This window comes from Phoca vitulina, unplaced genomic scaffold (genome assembly GCF_004348235.1).
Source record: "Phoca vitulina isolate PV1807 unplaced genomic scaffold, GSC_HSeal_1.0 scaffold16, whole genome shotgun sequence".
Classification (NCBI taxonomy): Eukaryota; Metazoa; Chordata; class Mammalia; order Carnivora; family Phocidae; genus Phoca; species Phoca vitulina.
In genome coordinates, this window is record NW_022589719.1 from 33,234,226 (window position 1) to 33,248,942 (window position 14,717).

Genomic DNA, 14,717 nt, shown 5'->3' on the forward strand with positions numbered 1-14,717 from the left:
CCTGAGGGTCTCTGGAGGGTGGAAATGCAACCAGAGGGCCACATCCAACTAAACAACCCTCTTCCAGCCTGGAGACTCCTGAGTTCTGTCCAGCTGAGTTCATATTTAGCCTCCCCATCCAACTGGAATGCACATCCAGACAGCCTCCAACAGTCAGAACTCATCCAAGACCTAGTGTGGCCCAAATTCACCCCTACAGAGCTCCAGGCAACGAGAATCCATGCCCAAATCTAAAGTCACAGACCAGGTTTTGTGTATTCATTCATTCATTCATTCATTCATTCATTCATTATTTTAACGAAGTTTTATTACGTGCCTATTCTGTACCAGATAGCAAAATTACTAAATGTACTTAAATTGGCAACGAAGCAAACTCCAGCACAAACCCATATTTACGGGTGTATCAGTGAGACCCAAACCCTTTCTGGCAAGAACCTGGCAAAAAAGCCCAGCCTGACCTGAGCGTGGGGCAGTCACCCCGTAAATGTTCTGATTTGCAGGGTCCTTGAGGCAGGTGTCACGTTAGGGAGACTGTGATGCAGCCGCCTCTCAGGGGCGAACAGAGGGACGCGACCTGCCTTTCGCCGCCCCGCCACCCAGCCAGCGCACAGCTTAAACCGGGCTGGGGATTAAATTTACACCCATACCTGCATGTGCTTCTGCCCCATCCAAACTCAAACTCTCCCCAGAACCAAGATGAGCGCCTTCTAGGCTTCCCTTGTCCGGTGCCACCCCCGGAGAGCAGTGCTGCGAAGACTGAGGGTCCCGTCAAAGAGTGTTAGACTGGCTTTGGCAGCCCGGCACTCTGGAACTACAGTTCCCGAGAGGCCTTGCGCCAGACTAAGTGGCCGGCTGGAGGGAGGGGGAGCCTCATGCGTCATCGGCGCGCGGGGCCGCGGTCGCGGAGTGATGACGTACAACCCCCCGCCCCGCCCCCCCGGCTGTCAGTCTGAGCGCGGCCAAGCACGGGCCGAGGGGCCCGCCGGGCCGGCGCCGCTATGGCGGCCGTGTTTGACCTGGACCTAGAGACGGAGGAAGGCAGCGAGGGCGAGCCAGAGTTGAGCCCCTCGGTGAGTGGTCCTCCCGGGCGCGGCTCGATCCCGGAGCCGATCCCATCCTCCAGGCGGTGGACTCGCCCTGGCTTCCCCCAGCCAGAGCGTCTCTGAGCCCGGGCCCTATTAAGCTCTGACCCACCCTCGCTCACCCCGACCTGTCTTCCAGGCCCCAGCCCTTACCCTGGTTCTCCCTTTTCTGCCCCGGACCTCTCCTCCCCATTGCTGGCCCATCGCCCGCCAGCTCCCATTGCTGACCCCCTCCTCTCCTGGGCCAAGTAGTCCAGCTTGAGGGGGAGGGATCCGGTGCCTTCCTTGGCTCTTACCCCTCGGTTTCTCACAGGACGTGTGTCCCCTTGCCGAGTCGAGGGCGGCTGGCCTGGAGTGAGTGAGGGTTGTGTTGGGGGAGGAGGGTATGGGCTGGGGAGGGAGACACGGGGAGTGCTGGAGCCTTGCCCCCATTAACTTCTTGTGTTAATAGGCCTGTGGGACACTGTGAGGAGGTGGAGCTGACTGAGACCAGTGTGAACCTAGGCCCTGAGCGCATCGGGCCCCACTGCTTTGAGCTGCTGCGTGTGCTGGGCAAGGGGGGCTATGGCAAGGTACTGGGCTTCCTTCCTCACTGCTCTCCCTGCCTCAGTCTTGCCGCAGCAAAGGGTCTCAAAACAAATTAGACTTGTAAATCAGCCGAGCCTCCGTAGAACGCTGAGGTAAAAACATAAAGCAGGGAAAGGCCGATCCTCTCAGAATCAGACTTGACATCTTTACTGCCCCACCCTTGGGTGGGCCTAGGCCTCTGGGTCTCAATGCCAGAGCTTCAGGGTGGAGCTTTTTGAAGACAGGATGTGGAGAGGGAGGTTGATCCTGTCTCCCCTGCCCTACAGGTGTTCCAAGTGCGAAAGGTGCAGGGCACCAACTTGGGCAAAATATATGCCATGAAAGTCCTGAGGAAGGTGAGTCATTTGTTCGGCCAACAAATCCTTGCTCGGTGGCTGCCGTCCTCCATGCACTACTCCAGGCTTCCGGAAGACAGTAGTGAACGTGATGGAGGAGATGGCCCCTGTCTCGGGCATTGGCTGGTTTATTGTCAGTTGTGGTTGTGTCGTTTTGCAGTAATTCCCAACCGTGGGCAATATTGCCTCTACATTTTTGAGTCACGACTAAATAGGGGTGCTACTGGCATTCAGTGGGTAGAGGCCAGGGCTGCTGCTCAACATCCTACGATGTACAAGACAGCACCCACAGCAAAGGATTATCTGCCTGAAATGTCATTGGTGCCAAAGCAGAGAGGTACCTCTAGAGGATAAATCAGTCCTTGAGAAGGATGATCACTGGTAGCGGAATTATGGAGAAATAGAATGGAGCGATAAAGGGTGGCAGGAGGGTAATGGCTGGAGGGACTAAAGGCGCCCGGGGTGCCCACCTTCTGATTGATCCCGCCTCTTCAGGCCAAAATTGTGCGCAACGCCAAGGACACAGCACACACGCGGGCTGAACGGAACATTCTAGAGTCAGTGAAGCACCCCTTCATTGTGGAACTGGCCTATGCCTTCCAGACTGGTGGCAAACTCTACCTCATCCTCGAGTGTCTCAGTGGTATGAGCAGGGGCCCAGCCAGGGAACCAGGGCCAGGGAACCAGCCAGGAAGCACTGGGAGCTCTGGGGGAAGCCCGGAGAGATGTGGTGTGTAGAATGGCTAGGGGGCCCCCACGCCCATCCATTCGTGTGTCCATCCGTCCCTTCATTCATTCATTCAGCAAACGTCTGTCCAGCACCTATTTTGTCCCTCACCTGTATTGGGGGTGGACGGGAACGGTGGGAGTTCGTGCAGAAATCCAGTGGCTTGTTTTGTCCATTTCCACTACCCCTTCATGGCCTGTTCCTCTCTCCTATATGCCCTGTGTCCAGTTGGGTCCCAGATCCCGCTGGTTCATTCTCAGTAGTGTCCTTCATACTCTCCACTCTCCTGAGGGAGGGCAGGGGTCACAGTTGTTCCTAACTGGGCCTGAGGCCTTCAGCTCACCCTCTTCCATGAACGCCCAGGGTCATCGTCTCAGCACGGAATTGTCCCCGACCCTCCTACTCACAATCACACGGCTCTTTGTCACTGCCCCGGTGAAGCCTGGCCTCCTTGGCCTGGTGCCCCCTGTTGGCCGTGAAGCGGTTGGGGCCCGCTTGCCGCCAGGTCCTGTCTGCACGGATGAGCCCTGTGAGCTCCAGTGCCTGTGTCCATCTCAGCAGCCCCTCGATTCTCACTGTTACCATGGGCTGTGTCCCCTCACGCTGGGAGTCCTTTGCCTCCTCTGTGATATTTTTGCATTAAGCTCCTGGAGCTGTTGCCTCAGTCTGGCATATTAGAGCACCTGTGTGCATGTCTGTCTCCCCATTAGACTGAGCATCCTGAGGGCAATGGCTGGGTCTCCTCATCTCTGTGTCCCCAGCTTCACCCAGCACAGGGCCAGACACCCGAGTAGGCGTCGGTAGATGTTTGCTGAATTGAATTGAATCCCCACGGCAGCTCTGTGAGGCAGGTAGGGCCGGAATTATGAGTCCCACTCTCCCCAAGAAGAAACCGAGATTCAGAGAGCAAAGATGCTTGTTCCCAGCACACAGCTGCTGACATGTTTGTGTCACAGGCGGTGAGCTCTTCACGCATCTGGAGCGAGAGGGCATCTTCCTGGAAGACACGGCCTGGTAGGTGTTCCTTCCCGCCTCTCTGGAGGGGCTCCAGGGATCCCCTTCCCCCAGAGCCCAGTCTCTTGCCTACCCTTGCCTTCACCCTGTCCTGTCTCTGCAGTTTCTACCTGGCAGAGATCACACTGGCCCTGGGCCATCTCCACTCCCAAGGCATCATCTACCGGGACCTCAAACCTGAGAACATCATGCTCAACAGCCAGGGTGCGCATGTGTGCACCACCCCCCCCCCCCCCCCCCCGTGTAGCTGCATATGTTGGGTTGGAATCCGCAGGGAGGGCTGAGGAGCACCACACGGTAGGCCAGGGCCCTGACCACCCCCTCCAACATCTTCCTCAGGCCACATCAAACTGACAGACTTTGGACTCTGCAAGGAGTCGATCCATGAGGGCGCCGTCACCCATACCTTCTGTGGCACCATTGAGTACATGTAAGCGGCAGCTGGCTGGGACCAGGGGTTGGGAGGACTGCCAGGAAGGGCCCGGCCTGGCTGATGGTTTCCCCTGGCCCCCAGGGCCCCTGAGATTCTGGTACGCAGTGGCCACAACCGGGCGGTGGACTGGTGGAGCCTGGGGGCCCTGATGTATGACATGCTCACTGGATCGGCAAGTCCAGCCTCCTTGGGAGGAGGGGCGGTGGGGAGGGGGGTGGGAGGGGGGTCCTCATCCTGGGCCAGGGCCAGGGCCAGGGCCTGGGGGGAGGCCCGCAAGTCTCCTCTCACCCTCTGCTTTCTCCAGCCACCCTTCACTGCAGAGAACCGGAAGAAAACCATGGACAAGATCATCAAAGGGAAGCTGACGCTGCCCCCCTACCTCACCCCGGATGCCCGGGACCTTGTCAAAAAGGTGGGCTCCTCCAGTGCCTGGCCCAGCCCCCAGTGTCTTCTAGACCCTGCATGGAATCCTGAGTTCCTCTGGGCTGTGGGACACTCCGGCCTGTGCAGTGTGCCTCTGGGATGAAAGAGCATTGGCTTTGGGGTCCGAGACGCCGAGCTTGGGCCTTCACTCTGTCGCAGACCAGCTGATGACCCTGCTGCACACACCCCTAGTCCCAAGTCTTAATCAGCAGAACATTCACGATGAGCTAGCTGCTCTCCCATCGAGAAGGCATTCGTTGGGGGTAAAAGTGGGAGGCAAGGCTTGGAGATTGGATCCCACTGCAGTGCCCTAGTGCCCCCAGTGACCGGGTGCTTTTGCGAAGGCTTCACGCGGAAGGGCCCATTAGATCAAACCTTGGGAGGCCTAAGGTTGTCCGTAGGTGGAGACCACACTCTGGAGGCCTTCTCCGCACCACCACACACACACATACGCAGACACACACACACAGCTCACCTTTCCCTGCCCAGGCCAGTCTCCAGGAACATGGAGGAACACACGGTCAGTGCCTCTCCCCCAGACAGACCCTCACCCTCTGCCCTTGTCCTGCAGTTTCTGAAGCGGAATCCCGGCCAACGGATCGGGGGTGGCCCTGGGGATGCTGCTGATGTGCAGGTGGGTCTGGGACCACCAGGAGGGGGCAGGGCTGAGCCCCCAAAGGTGCCAGGGGGCAGGCAAGGCCTTAGGGCAGAGGGAGTTACTGAGAGAGCCAAGGAGGGTGCAATGATGAGATGTTTGAGGGCCCTCTACCCACAGAGGCACCCCTTCTTCCGGCACATTAATTGGGACGACCTCCTGGCTCGCCGCATCGACCCCCCTTTCAGGCCCTCTCTGGTAAGCGGAGGACCCATTCGTCTGGGGGCAGGTGGAGGACCCGTCCTGGATGCCCCCGACCCCTCCTCCCCACTCGGGTCTACCCACAGCAGTCAGAGGAGGACGTGAGCCAGTTTGACTCCCACTTCACGCGGCAGACGCCGGTGGACAGTCCCGATGATACGGCCCTCAGCGAGAGCGCCAACCAGGCCTTCCTGGTGAGGTCCTGGGGGGCCTGAGGGTTATGGGGGCCCGGGCAGGATCGTGGCTCAGGAGTGGTGGACACTGAGTGTCGCCCGGCCCTGCCTTCGCTCCCGCCCGCCCAGGGCTTCACCTACGTGGCACCCTCCGTCCTGGACAGCATCAAGGAGGGCTTCTCCTTCCAGCCCAAGCTGCGCTCCCCCAGGCGCCTCCACAGCAGCCCCCGGACCCCGGTCAGGTACCACAGGACAGAGGGCAGTGTGTAGCTGAGGCAGGGGTCCGGCCAGGGCTGCCTCTCAGTGCCAGTCTGTTTTCCCATCCACAGCTGGGGACCCCTTGTGGTGGGGGCTCCTGGCTGGGCACTTGACCTCACAGCCTCTGTGCCTGGCGGGGGGGGTGGGGGGACATCGGCCCTCTGGCCCCGGCGCCAGCACGTGCTGACTCACCTTGGTTTCCCCTGCAGCCCCCTGAAGTTCTCGCCCTTTGAGGGATTCCGGCCCGGCTCTGGCCCACTGGAGCCCACGGAGCCCCCTCTACCTCCTCTCCTGCCGCCGCCGCCACCACCACCCTCGAGCACTGCCCCCCTCCCCATCCGACCCCCCTCAGGGACCAAGAAGTCTAAAAGGGGCCGTGGGCGCCCAGGGCGCTAGGAGGGTGGGCGGCCGTGAGGGCAAGCGGGGCCCTGGGCCAGCTCCAGAGACCTGGAGGTGTGTCTAGGGGTGCAGGAGTGAGTGTGCGTGACAGCGCGTCTCTGTTGGGGCGGCTGTGCCCCTGAACCATGCCCGCGAAGGGCCACAGGCTCTGGCTGTCAGGGGAGCGGCCTCGCCGCCCAGCTGGCCTGCAGTTGAGCTGTGCCCTCGGAGAATTAAAATACTGAATCATGGCACTGACCTGGCTCTTCCCTTGGACCTCTGGGGGCAGGATTGGTGGGGCTGTGCCAGGGGGAGCCCCTGCTCCGAGATGGGAAGGGTCGCTACAGGACCACAGAGCCACAGGGCTGGAGGGGTTTTATTTCAGATGACCCCAGTGCCCCTGGGGTGGGCGGCCTTCCTGGTGGGGACAGGGATGCACAGCTTTGGGGACAGAACCGGTGGGGGAGCGATCGTCTGAGACTCTTACGTGGGGGGGGTGCCGGTGTGGGTGACGCTGGGTCCAGGGCAGCTCGGGACGCACAGGCGCAGTGACAGGGACGGGACGCCACTCTGGCTCTTACAGTGCGGTGACGTGGAGGCCCCGGCCCCCAGCGGCTTCGGTGCTGTCGTCCCAGGCCGCGCTGCCAGCAAAGGCGTGCAGGTCGCTCAGCAGGGCCTCGGCGCTGCCCCCCGAGCCCGCCGGCCCCTGGCAGCTGAGGCCCAGGCCCCCTTCGCTGTTACTGTCACGCGTGTCCTCAGCAGGCTCCGGGGGCTGCTGGGGGCCGGGCCCCTGTCCGCCTCGCTGCTCCTCTTGCTGGGACTGTGTCTCCGCCGGGCCGCCCGCCACCTGGTAGTCCTCCTCCGCGTCCTGCTCGTCCTGCTGCCGCTCCAGGGCCCCGTCGCGCCACTCCGGCTCGGCCCGGGCCCGGAGCCAGCGGCCCGGGGGGCTGGCCCAGAGGAGGCGGCGGGTGTGGCCCCACAGCGCGGCGCCCAGGCGGGCTGGGTGGTAGTAGCCCCCCGAGTCCCGGCTGAGGCGGCGCCAGGCCAGCGCCAGGCCGGCGACCAGCAGCAGCAGCACTAGCAGCAGCACGGCCACGGTCACGGTGCCGGAGCTCCCGCTGTCCTTGGCGCCGCTGCCCGAGCCCAGGACCCCTGGCAGGCCCAGCAGTGTCCCGAGCCCTAGGGCACAGGGCAGGTCCTGCGGGGAGACGGGCAGGGGGCGGTCAGGCCGGGTGACCGGCTCCCCGGTTGCCTCTTGGGCAAAATGGGGACAATCAAGCGGGAAAGCCCACGTCCTACGGGGTCCGCAAGGCCCTGGCCCTTCGAGATGTGGCCCTGGAGCCTCTGACCCCGCCCCCGCCCCCCCTGCCACCCCGGCTGCGCCCTGCATGAGCCTGCGCCTGCCACGGGCCTGCGTGCTGGCTGTTCCCTCTACCCCCAGGATGCTCCATCCCCCGAGAGCCGCACGGCCGCCGGCTCACCTCGGCCCAAACCGTCCCCGAGAGGCTCTCCGGGAGGCCCAGCCTGACCTGGAGAACTGCCCTGCCTCTCAGCTCTGTGGCCGGCCCGGCCGGGCTCTCCTTTGCTCTCCCTCGTACTCCTCATGCAGCCTGCCTTATCTGCCCCACCGGAGCAAGCAGCAAGGAGACAGGGGTCTTCCTGGCTCAAGCACTCATTTCTGGCACACACAGTAGGTGCCCAGTAAACACTGGTCGGACGTGTCAAGACTGACGGGTTGGGGGTGGGGATGGGATGTGGAGAGAGGGAAGGAATCTGCGAGGCTGCTGTTGGGGTTGGCTCTTCCTAAGGCGTGGGAATGGAGGGGCCAACTCTGAGACAACTGTTTACCCTCCACTTGATCAGGTCTCAGGATGGAGGGGGCGTCCCTGACACCCCTCTTCCTCTTCCACCCACAGGACTGCCCCAGCTGCAGCATTTCCGTTCAGCTCCCGTCCCCGGGGGCCTCAGGCTTGTAGGGCTCGGGGGCTGGGGGAGGCGGGTGTCGCTACCAGAGGAAGCCTGCGGTTGGAACAAGGCAGGTGGGAGGTGTTGGTGGGGGGAGGGGTGCCGAGATTCAAGCAAGCCTCCCCTTCACCCTGGGCTCTGTTTGCCCAGGCTCCAGGGATGCAGGTAGGTTCTGTGCCCAGGTCCCAGCTCACCAGCAGAACAGGTGAGAGGGTCTGTCAGAGGTTCCTGAAGGGGGGCCGGGCCTGGAGAGGGGTGCTGGGGGGTACACTCTGAGTCCCGGGGAGGCCCACCTCTGAGGCGAAGTAAGAGAAAGCCCCAGCTTCTGCCCCATGCTTGCCCTGGGTCTCCCTTCTCTGCCCTCGGCCAGCTGCTTCTGCTCCTGGGCTCCAATGCAGGGGTCCTCCCTCAGTGCCCAGGGCCCAGACATTCCGGCTCTGACCTCCTGCGGCCCCCACCGCAGGACCCAGTGGGCTCCCGTGCTCACCATCAGTCCGCCGGCCTCGGTGCTTGGGCGCCCGCCACCAGCTCTGGCTGTGTTGAGTGGAAGTGAGCTCTGGCGCGCTCAGCCGCAGCTAGGGGTTACTGGGCGCTTCCGCTTCCTGCCCACGTACCCCACCCGGCCCTCCCTGCCATAGGCCCCTGCTGGGGGCCGCGGGCCTCTCGGGACCACCCTAACCCTTACACTAGGGGGCCTCACAGACCTCTCGCCGGGTGAGGCCGGGGCTGTGGAGCCTGTGGCCAGGCCTCCAAAAGGAGGACCCAGGCACCAGCTCAAAGCAGGACGCAGTCCTGGGCATCCACAGCTCTGTGGCCTCAGTTTCTCTAGCTGGCAGAATTCAGGGAAGCGATGACTTGGCGGCGGGGGCGGGGGGGATGCTCATGGCCCCCAGACCTTCCCCCCATCTGTGATCCCTGTGGGCCGGCCTCATCTGCCCCCAGCATTCCAGACTTCCTTTCCCAGCCCCACCTTTTGCAGAGGGCAAACCTGGCTTTTAGAAAGAGAATTTTATTTGGAATGAAAATATAGAGCTTGTCCCTCCCACTTCCTCCGGGAGGGAGCAGGGAGCTGGGGGGAGATGGTCCCTCAGAGTATAAGTTTGCCTTGATACAAAAATCCTCCACAGTAACAATGACAGCCAGGCGGGGGCTCCAGCCCGGGGCCCACAGGATGGGTTGGGGTGGACTGCCCCTGAACCTGCCCCAGAGGCCCTGGGCAGGGGGCAGGAGACAGCCAGCTAGTGGTGTGACTTGCCAGCAGAGGCTGGGTGAGGAGGGAGCTCGGAGGAGGAGGAAGTGAGGGGGAGTGGGATCCCCTGGGCCTGTGGTCCTACGCGTCCCCATTCTCCATGCGGCCGAGCTGCTCCTCCAGGCGACCAATGCGCTCCCCCTGCTCCTTGACCAGCGCCCTCAGCGCCCGCAGCTCCTGCATCACCTCCTCCAGCTTCCCGGCCTCCTGCAGGGGCGTGGGGGCGGGAGTCAGGGGGCGCGGAGCTGCAGCCCTCCCCCAACCTACCAGGCCAGGGCCTGAGCGTAACAGCCTGGCCGGGAAGGGTTCAGGTGCACGCACAGCAGACCGGGGTGCCGCCTGGGGGGAGCTGGGGGGGGGGGCATGTACCGCGGCTCCGGCGAGGCTGCCGCTGGGGACGGTCGTGTGGATGGACGCAGCAGAGATGGAGGCCCCGGGGCGGGCCGAGCTTGGGGCTGCAGCAGGCCGGCTATCGGATAGTACGTTGCGCCTGCTGACCTTCAGGTCCCGCTGCTTGCTGGGCACGTAGGCCTCCCGCAGGGAGATGAGGATGGGGCTGGCATCCTGCCCGCTCACCCACTCCTCTGCCTCTAGGGCCGCCTCAGGCCCGGCTGTGTCAGGGTACAGATCGTCCTGGAAGAGGTCCGACTGGGCAGGGGGTGGGGGAGGGCCGGATCAGCTGGGGGTCCAGTGGCAGGGTCCTCTTCTCTTGTCTGGACCCTGGGTAGCCACCTCCTCATTGATTTCTCTTGGCCTCCAGGCCTGAACCCTGTCACCCCATCCTCCAACGGCCTGGCCCCAAATGGCCTCCCTAAAGCACAAATCTCTCGTTTCACTTCCTTTCGGGATATGGCCAACAACTCTTCTCAGAAGCCTTCCTAACACTTCCAAGCAGGGGTCAGCCACGTGGCTTCATGGGATTCTGGGAGCCCTGTCTGTGTCCCACGGACTGTGAACCCCGCCAGCCTCATTCACGGCTCTCCTCCCCGGGATGTGCCTGGCACGCCGAATGGTTCACTCGGTGAATGCTGGCTGGAGAAGAACGAAGCTCGTCCAAGGTTCTTGGCTGGGCATCTGAGGCCAGGCCACACGTGGACTGATCCCCTCTTTGTGGGGGTTTCCACCACAGCCAGACTCCCGTCCCTCTCTCTGTTCTTACCTCCGTGCCCTTTGCCTGGCCTTGACCCACCGTTGGCGGGCCCCACCCTAGCCATGCTGTTGGGTCCTGCCTTGCCTGCCACAGGGAGCCCTGCACGGTGGCCTGACATCTGTCTCCTGTGGCTCTTCCAGAGCAGGCCCTCAGCTCACCCTGTCTCACCCCGTCTTATCCCCCGCCTGGCACAGTCCAACGCGTGGCGGCAGGCCAAACCCATGCTGGTGTCTGTCCAGCCCACTGACCACATCCACACTCAACCACGTCCCGTTCACAGGCCTTAGCCCGCTCACCCCCGCAGGGCCTGTCCGCTGAGGAAGGGAGTGGGTGGGCAGGGGACCAGGTGGCCTCACCTTTCTTGGCACAGTCATGACGATGGGCTCACACTTGCGCTCGTGCAGTTTGTAGAACCTGGGAAAGGGGAGGCAGGGACCGTGGGTGGAACCTCCCCCTCACAGGCTCTCCTGGCTCCCTGCACTCTCCACTTCCAGGCCTCACCCCAGCCCCTCCACGGCCGGACCTTGACCCTGGCCCTGCTGTGGGCTGGTTCCCGCTCCTCAGCAGCCTCCGAAGGTCTGACCTCTCACCCTGCCCGGCCATGGCCGGGCCTCTGCCGCTGGGGCCAACTCATCCCTCTGCAGCCAGCCACCCGGGGGGGCCCTTCTTACCGGGCGATCTCACACTTGCTGACCTCCAAGCCCCTCTTCGGCATGCTGCCCATGCCCCTCTGGGGTTCCTTGCTGGTGAATGTGTTCAGGAAGTGGATATAGGGGGGCTCATCTGTGATCTCAAAGTACCGGATGCTGGAATCACCCTGTGGAGTGGGAGGCGGCAGGGGTCAGCACTCAGGCACGCAGCCTTCTTCCCTGCCCCCATCCACCCTGCCCGGCCCCACCTTGCCGCAGACGTAGACCACGCTGGTGTCAGGGTCGTAGAAGGGCAGCAGCGCCCCATTGCTCGAGTCCAGTTCCTGCAGGGCCATGGGTTCCTCAAGGTTTTCCTGGCACATGGGGTGGTGGGCAGTGAGGCCAGGCCAGGCCAGGACTTTCCTTCCCTCTCCTCACCGTCCCAGCCCATCAGAACTGGCCCCAGGCAGCTCCCATGCTGGTGGGCCCTGTCCCCACCAACGCCAGATGGGTTCCCTCCCCCCTCCTGGATCCCCTCCACTCCCAGGATCCCTCTTCCCTGGCCTACTCCAGGCCTTTAGTCCCTACCACGTGGGAGCGGAGGGTGCCGGGCAGCACTACCCCCCGTCTCAGAGGGATCCACGGAGGTCACTATACAGAAGCCACAGGGCTGTGGGACAGAACACTTCAGGAGAAGGGCTGGGAGGCCTCCTGGGGGAGAGGGCCTCGGCACTGGGCCCCGAAGGACGGCCAGATTGGAACAGGCAAGCAAAGGAGGGAAGGGCCTTTCAGTTGGGAGAACAACGTGGGCTAAGGCCTGGAGGAAGCTGGAGGCAGCAGGGGAGGCTGGAGAGCGAGGGGCAAGGGTTCCAGGTCCCGAGAGCCTCAGCTGCCAGGCTGAGAACCTGCGGCCCACAGGCCTCTCTGGGGTGACTCCCGCCCTCCCTGCCCAGGGGGGGGTCCAAGGCTCAATCAAGCCTGTCCCGTCAGCTGGCCATGGCCACTCACCGGGTCCCACAGCGCCAGCTGCCGCTCGCTCATGCGGCTGAAGCCCGTGGTGAACACCTTGCCATCCGCCAGGAAGATGGCCCGCATGGGACGGGCCCCTTCGTGAGCCTTCTCCCTCTCCTGTCCGGGGGACAGCGTGGTCAGTGCGGCACCCGACAGAGCCCCCCCGGCCTGCCCACTACCATCCTAGGCCCGCCGGGCCACGTACCACCACCAGGGTGCCCCGGCGGGGGTCGATGACGCGCACACTCTTGTCCTTGCACGCAGAGCAGAAGAGGCTGCCGTTGCGGTTCCAGCTGACGTTGTAGATGAGGTCGGGGTGCAGGCTGTCCAAGCGGTACAACTCCTCCGCCGTGCCCACGTTCCAGATGAGCACCACGTTGTCACAGCCTGCCGGGCAGGGGGCCATCAGCCCACCCTCCGGGGGCCACACCTGGGCCCTTGACCTCTGTGGGCCTCGGCCTTACCACCTGTCAGATGGGCCTGGGAGAGGGTGTGGGTTCCAGGGCTGTGCACGGAGGGGGGCTGGGGGGCGGGGGGGGGGCGGTGCGGACCTGCACTGAGCAGCACGTTGCGGGCGGTCGGGTGCCAAGTGACAATGCCCACCCTCTTGGTGTGTCCCTCCAGCACCGCCACCGGCTCTGTCAGCGGGGACGTGAGCCCGTTCTCTGGGATCTGCCACACCTGCGGGAGGGGTGGAGATGCCAGCTGAGGCCTGGAGCCACACCTGCGACCCGGGCACGGCCGCGGCCCCAAGCCTCACCATGACTGTACAGTCCTCCGAGCCGCTGGCGATGACCTCGTCGTTGTGGGGACACCAATCGATGTCCAGGACGGGTCCCGTGTGTCCGCACACCGTCGGGTAGGCCTTGTCGATGCGGCCCGTCTGCGGGCATGAGAGGGGCGGTCAAGGGTGAGCGGGAAGCGCCTGTTGCCTCTGACCCTGACTCGCTGGCAATAAAAAAACCTCCATCTGGGCTAACCTCTTTTAGGCAATAAATCTGGGTTATGACACCTGCCCAGCAGTGTGGGCGTGGGCAAGATACGGAAAGTGAGGTGAGCAGAGAGGCCTGGTAGGTGTGGCCGGGTCGCCAGTCCTTCCCCCAGCCCTGATGGGGCCCACCTTGCTTAAGGGGAGCACCAGGAAGGCACCCCCGCCGCTGGCCTCCACGATCACAGCCAGGAACTTGGGATTGACGGCGCAGAAGGTGCTGTCCCAGGTGACACGGGACACTCGAATATCTTCATAGCACTGGTCGTTCTTGACCGGCTGTCCAAACACGTGCCGGAATTTGCTCTGCCGAACCACCTTGCGGAAGGACATGTCTGTAGGGTGGAGAGACTTCGATCAGCCCTCACCCATCCCAACAACCCCCAACCCTCCCAGGGCTGCAGGAAGGGAGGCGGGGAGTCTGCAACCCGGTCATGGTGACCCTCTTGGCTTTCAGCTTCCCCAGTTACAGAACGGGGTCACAGGTGCAGCCCCTGGCTGCCACCCACCAAGGGGGCATCTGAGGTGGAGGGGGGGAGTGCACTGACCCAAGGCCCACACTGCTGAGTCCCGAGGGGCTTTGCAGGACCCTACCCAGGCCCCTCCCTGGCTCTGGTATGTGTGGGGGAGGTGGGAGGTGCCGAAGCCTGGGCAAGCTTAGCTCCTCTGTAGGTCCCAGTCAGTTCCAAGCAGGCTCCTTCCTGCCCAGGATTTGGAAGTTGGGTGATGGGGAAAGGTCTCCAGTGTGGAGCCGCGCCAGGCCCCAGTTCTGAGCCCCGGGGAATGTGCAGCGCCTGCAGGAATGTGCAGGGAGCTGCAGGGAGCCCCAGGCCGGTCCAGGGGGCCTGGCAGGACTGGGGGGCAGGGGTCTGGATGCCGCTCCCGGCCGCAGATCATCCCAGGGCGCCCTCGGAGCGGGGTCCAAGGTGAACCGTGGGGGGGGGGGGGCGGAGAGGCTGGGCGGCCACAGGGAGTTGGGACTGAGGGTGGAGTGCCACAGGGGGTAAAGGCTCCTCGGACTCGCGACCCCCCACCCCAGCCTCCCGCGGCTCCGCCCCGCAGCCCCGCCCGGTCCCCCGCCCGCGCCCCCAGCTCCGGCCAGCCGCGCTCACCGGGGACGCCGGGGGCTGCGGCACCGGCCTCGGGCGGCTCCGGATCCCGGCCTCTGGGAAGCAGGAAGCGGGAATCAGGAAGTGACAGAGGAGCCGGGGGCAGGGGGCGGGGGGGGGCGGGGCGGGGGCTCGCGGGGGCGGGGCCGAGGTCACGCGCGGAGGGGCGGGGCGGGAGACTGCGAGCGGAGCCCCGGAGGCCCCGAGCGCCGGGGCTAGAGGAGCGCAGGGGCGGTGCCTGGGCGAGCCCCGCCCCTCAGGCGCCCGGGTCCCTCCGGGGCGAAGGGGCAGGGATAGGGGTGGGGGTCGGGCCGGAGGGGCTGTAGGTGCGGGGTGCAGCCCGCCCGCC

The 14,717-nt window shown here is 64.0% G+C and overlaps 3 protein-coding genes across 7 annotated transcripts; 1 reads left to right on the plus strand and 2 right to left on the minus strand.

The window, feature by feature from the left end:
• The first annotated feature begins 948 nt into the window (after window positions 1-948).
• RPS6KB2 (ribosomal protein S6 kinase B2) lies at window positions 949-6,514 on the plus strand. 5 transcript variants are annotated; one of them, XM_032415011.1, is made up of 15 exons: window positions 949-1,070; window positions 1,396-1,436; window positions 1,534-1,654; window positions 1,937-2,005; window positions 2,501-2,648; window positions 3,689-3,746; window positions 3,850-3,950; window positions 4,086-4,176; window positions 4,261-4,351; window positions 4,484-4,591; window positions 5,174-5,236; window positions 5,378-5,455; window positions 5,545-5,652; window positions 5,761-5,873; window positions 6,099-6,514. In XM_032415011.1, exons 1-15 carry the CDS (start codon window positions 999-1,001, stop codon window positions 6,283-6,285), a joined length of 1,449 nt encoding a protein of 482 aa, XP_032270902.1. In that variant the 5' UTR covers window positions 949-998; the 3' UTR covers window positions 6,286-6,514. The 5 variants fall into 5 exon arrangements, with proteins under 5 accessions (XP_032270902.1, XP_032270903.1, XP_032270905.1 ...); XM_032415012.1 differs by having other exon boundaries at window positions 5,548-5,652; XM_032415013.1 differs by lacking the exon at window positions 1,396-1,436 and having other exon boundaries at window positions 984-1,070.
• Window positions 6,515-6,644: 130 nt separating this feature from the next.
• Window positions 6,645-9,076, minus strand: PTPRCAP (protein tyrosine phosphatase receptor type C associated protein). Its single transcript, XM_032414997.1, has 2 exons — window positions 8,720-9,076; window positions 6,645-7,465 (listed from the first exon to the last, which is right to left on the minus strand). Exons 1-2 carry the CDS (start codon window positions 8,720-8,722, stop codon window positions 6,845-6,847), a joined length of 624 nt encoding a protein of 207 aa, XP_032270888.1. The 5' UTR covers window positions 8,723-9,076; the 3' UTR covers window positions 6,645-6,844.
• Window positions 9,077-9,226: 150 nt separating this feature from the next.
• On the minus strand, window positions 9,227-14,451 carry CORO1B (coronin 1B). Its single transcript, XM_032414996.1, has 11 exons — window positions 14,372-14,451; window positions 13,392-13,594; window positions 13,032-13,154; window positions 12,823-12,952; window positions 12,477-12,658; window positions 12,269-12,388; window positions 11,530-11,634; window positions 11,303-11,448; window positions 10,988-11,045; window positions 9,851-10,129; window positions 9,227-9,688 (listed from the first exon to the last, which is right to left on the minus strand). Exons 2-11 carry the CDS (start codon window positions 13,590-13,592, stop codon window positions 9,563-9,565), a joined length of 1,470 nt encoding a protein of 489 aa, XP_032270887.1. The 5' UTR covers window positions 13,593-13,594; window positions 14,372-14,451; the 3' UTR covers window positions 9,227-9,562.
• Between the last annotated feature and the right edge of the window lie 266 nt (window positions 14,452-14,717).

Bases quoted from the DNA above. Each gene is read 5' to 3' on its own strand.
- RPS6KB2 (XM_032415011.1), top strand. From the start codon at position 999: ATGGCGGCCGTGTTTGACCTGGACCTAGAGACGGAGGAAGGCAGCGAG. The intron at 1,437-1,533 runs GTGAGTGAGGGT...TTGTGTTAATAG, and splicing joins TCGAGGGCGGCTGGCCTGGA to GCCTGTGGGACACTGTGAGG. The intron at 4,352-4,483 runs GCAAGTCCAGCC...TGCTTTCTCCAG, and splicing joins ATGACATGCTCACTGGATCG to CCACCCTTCACTGCAGAGAA.
- CORO1B (XM_032414996.1), bottom strand. From the start codon at position 13,592: ATGTCCTTCCGCAAGGTGGTTCGGCAGAGCAAATTCCGGCACGTGTTT. The intron at 13,155-13,391 runs GTGGGCCCCATC...TCATGCCCGCAG, and splicing joins TGGTGCTCCCCTTAAGCAAG to ACGGGCCGCATCGACAAGGC. The intron at 10,130-10,987 runs GTGAGGCCACCT...CCCCCTGCCCAG, and splicing joins TCATGACTGTGCCAAGAAAG to TCGGACCTCTTCCAGGACGA.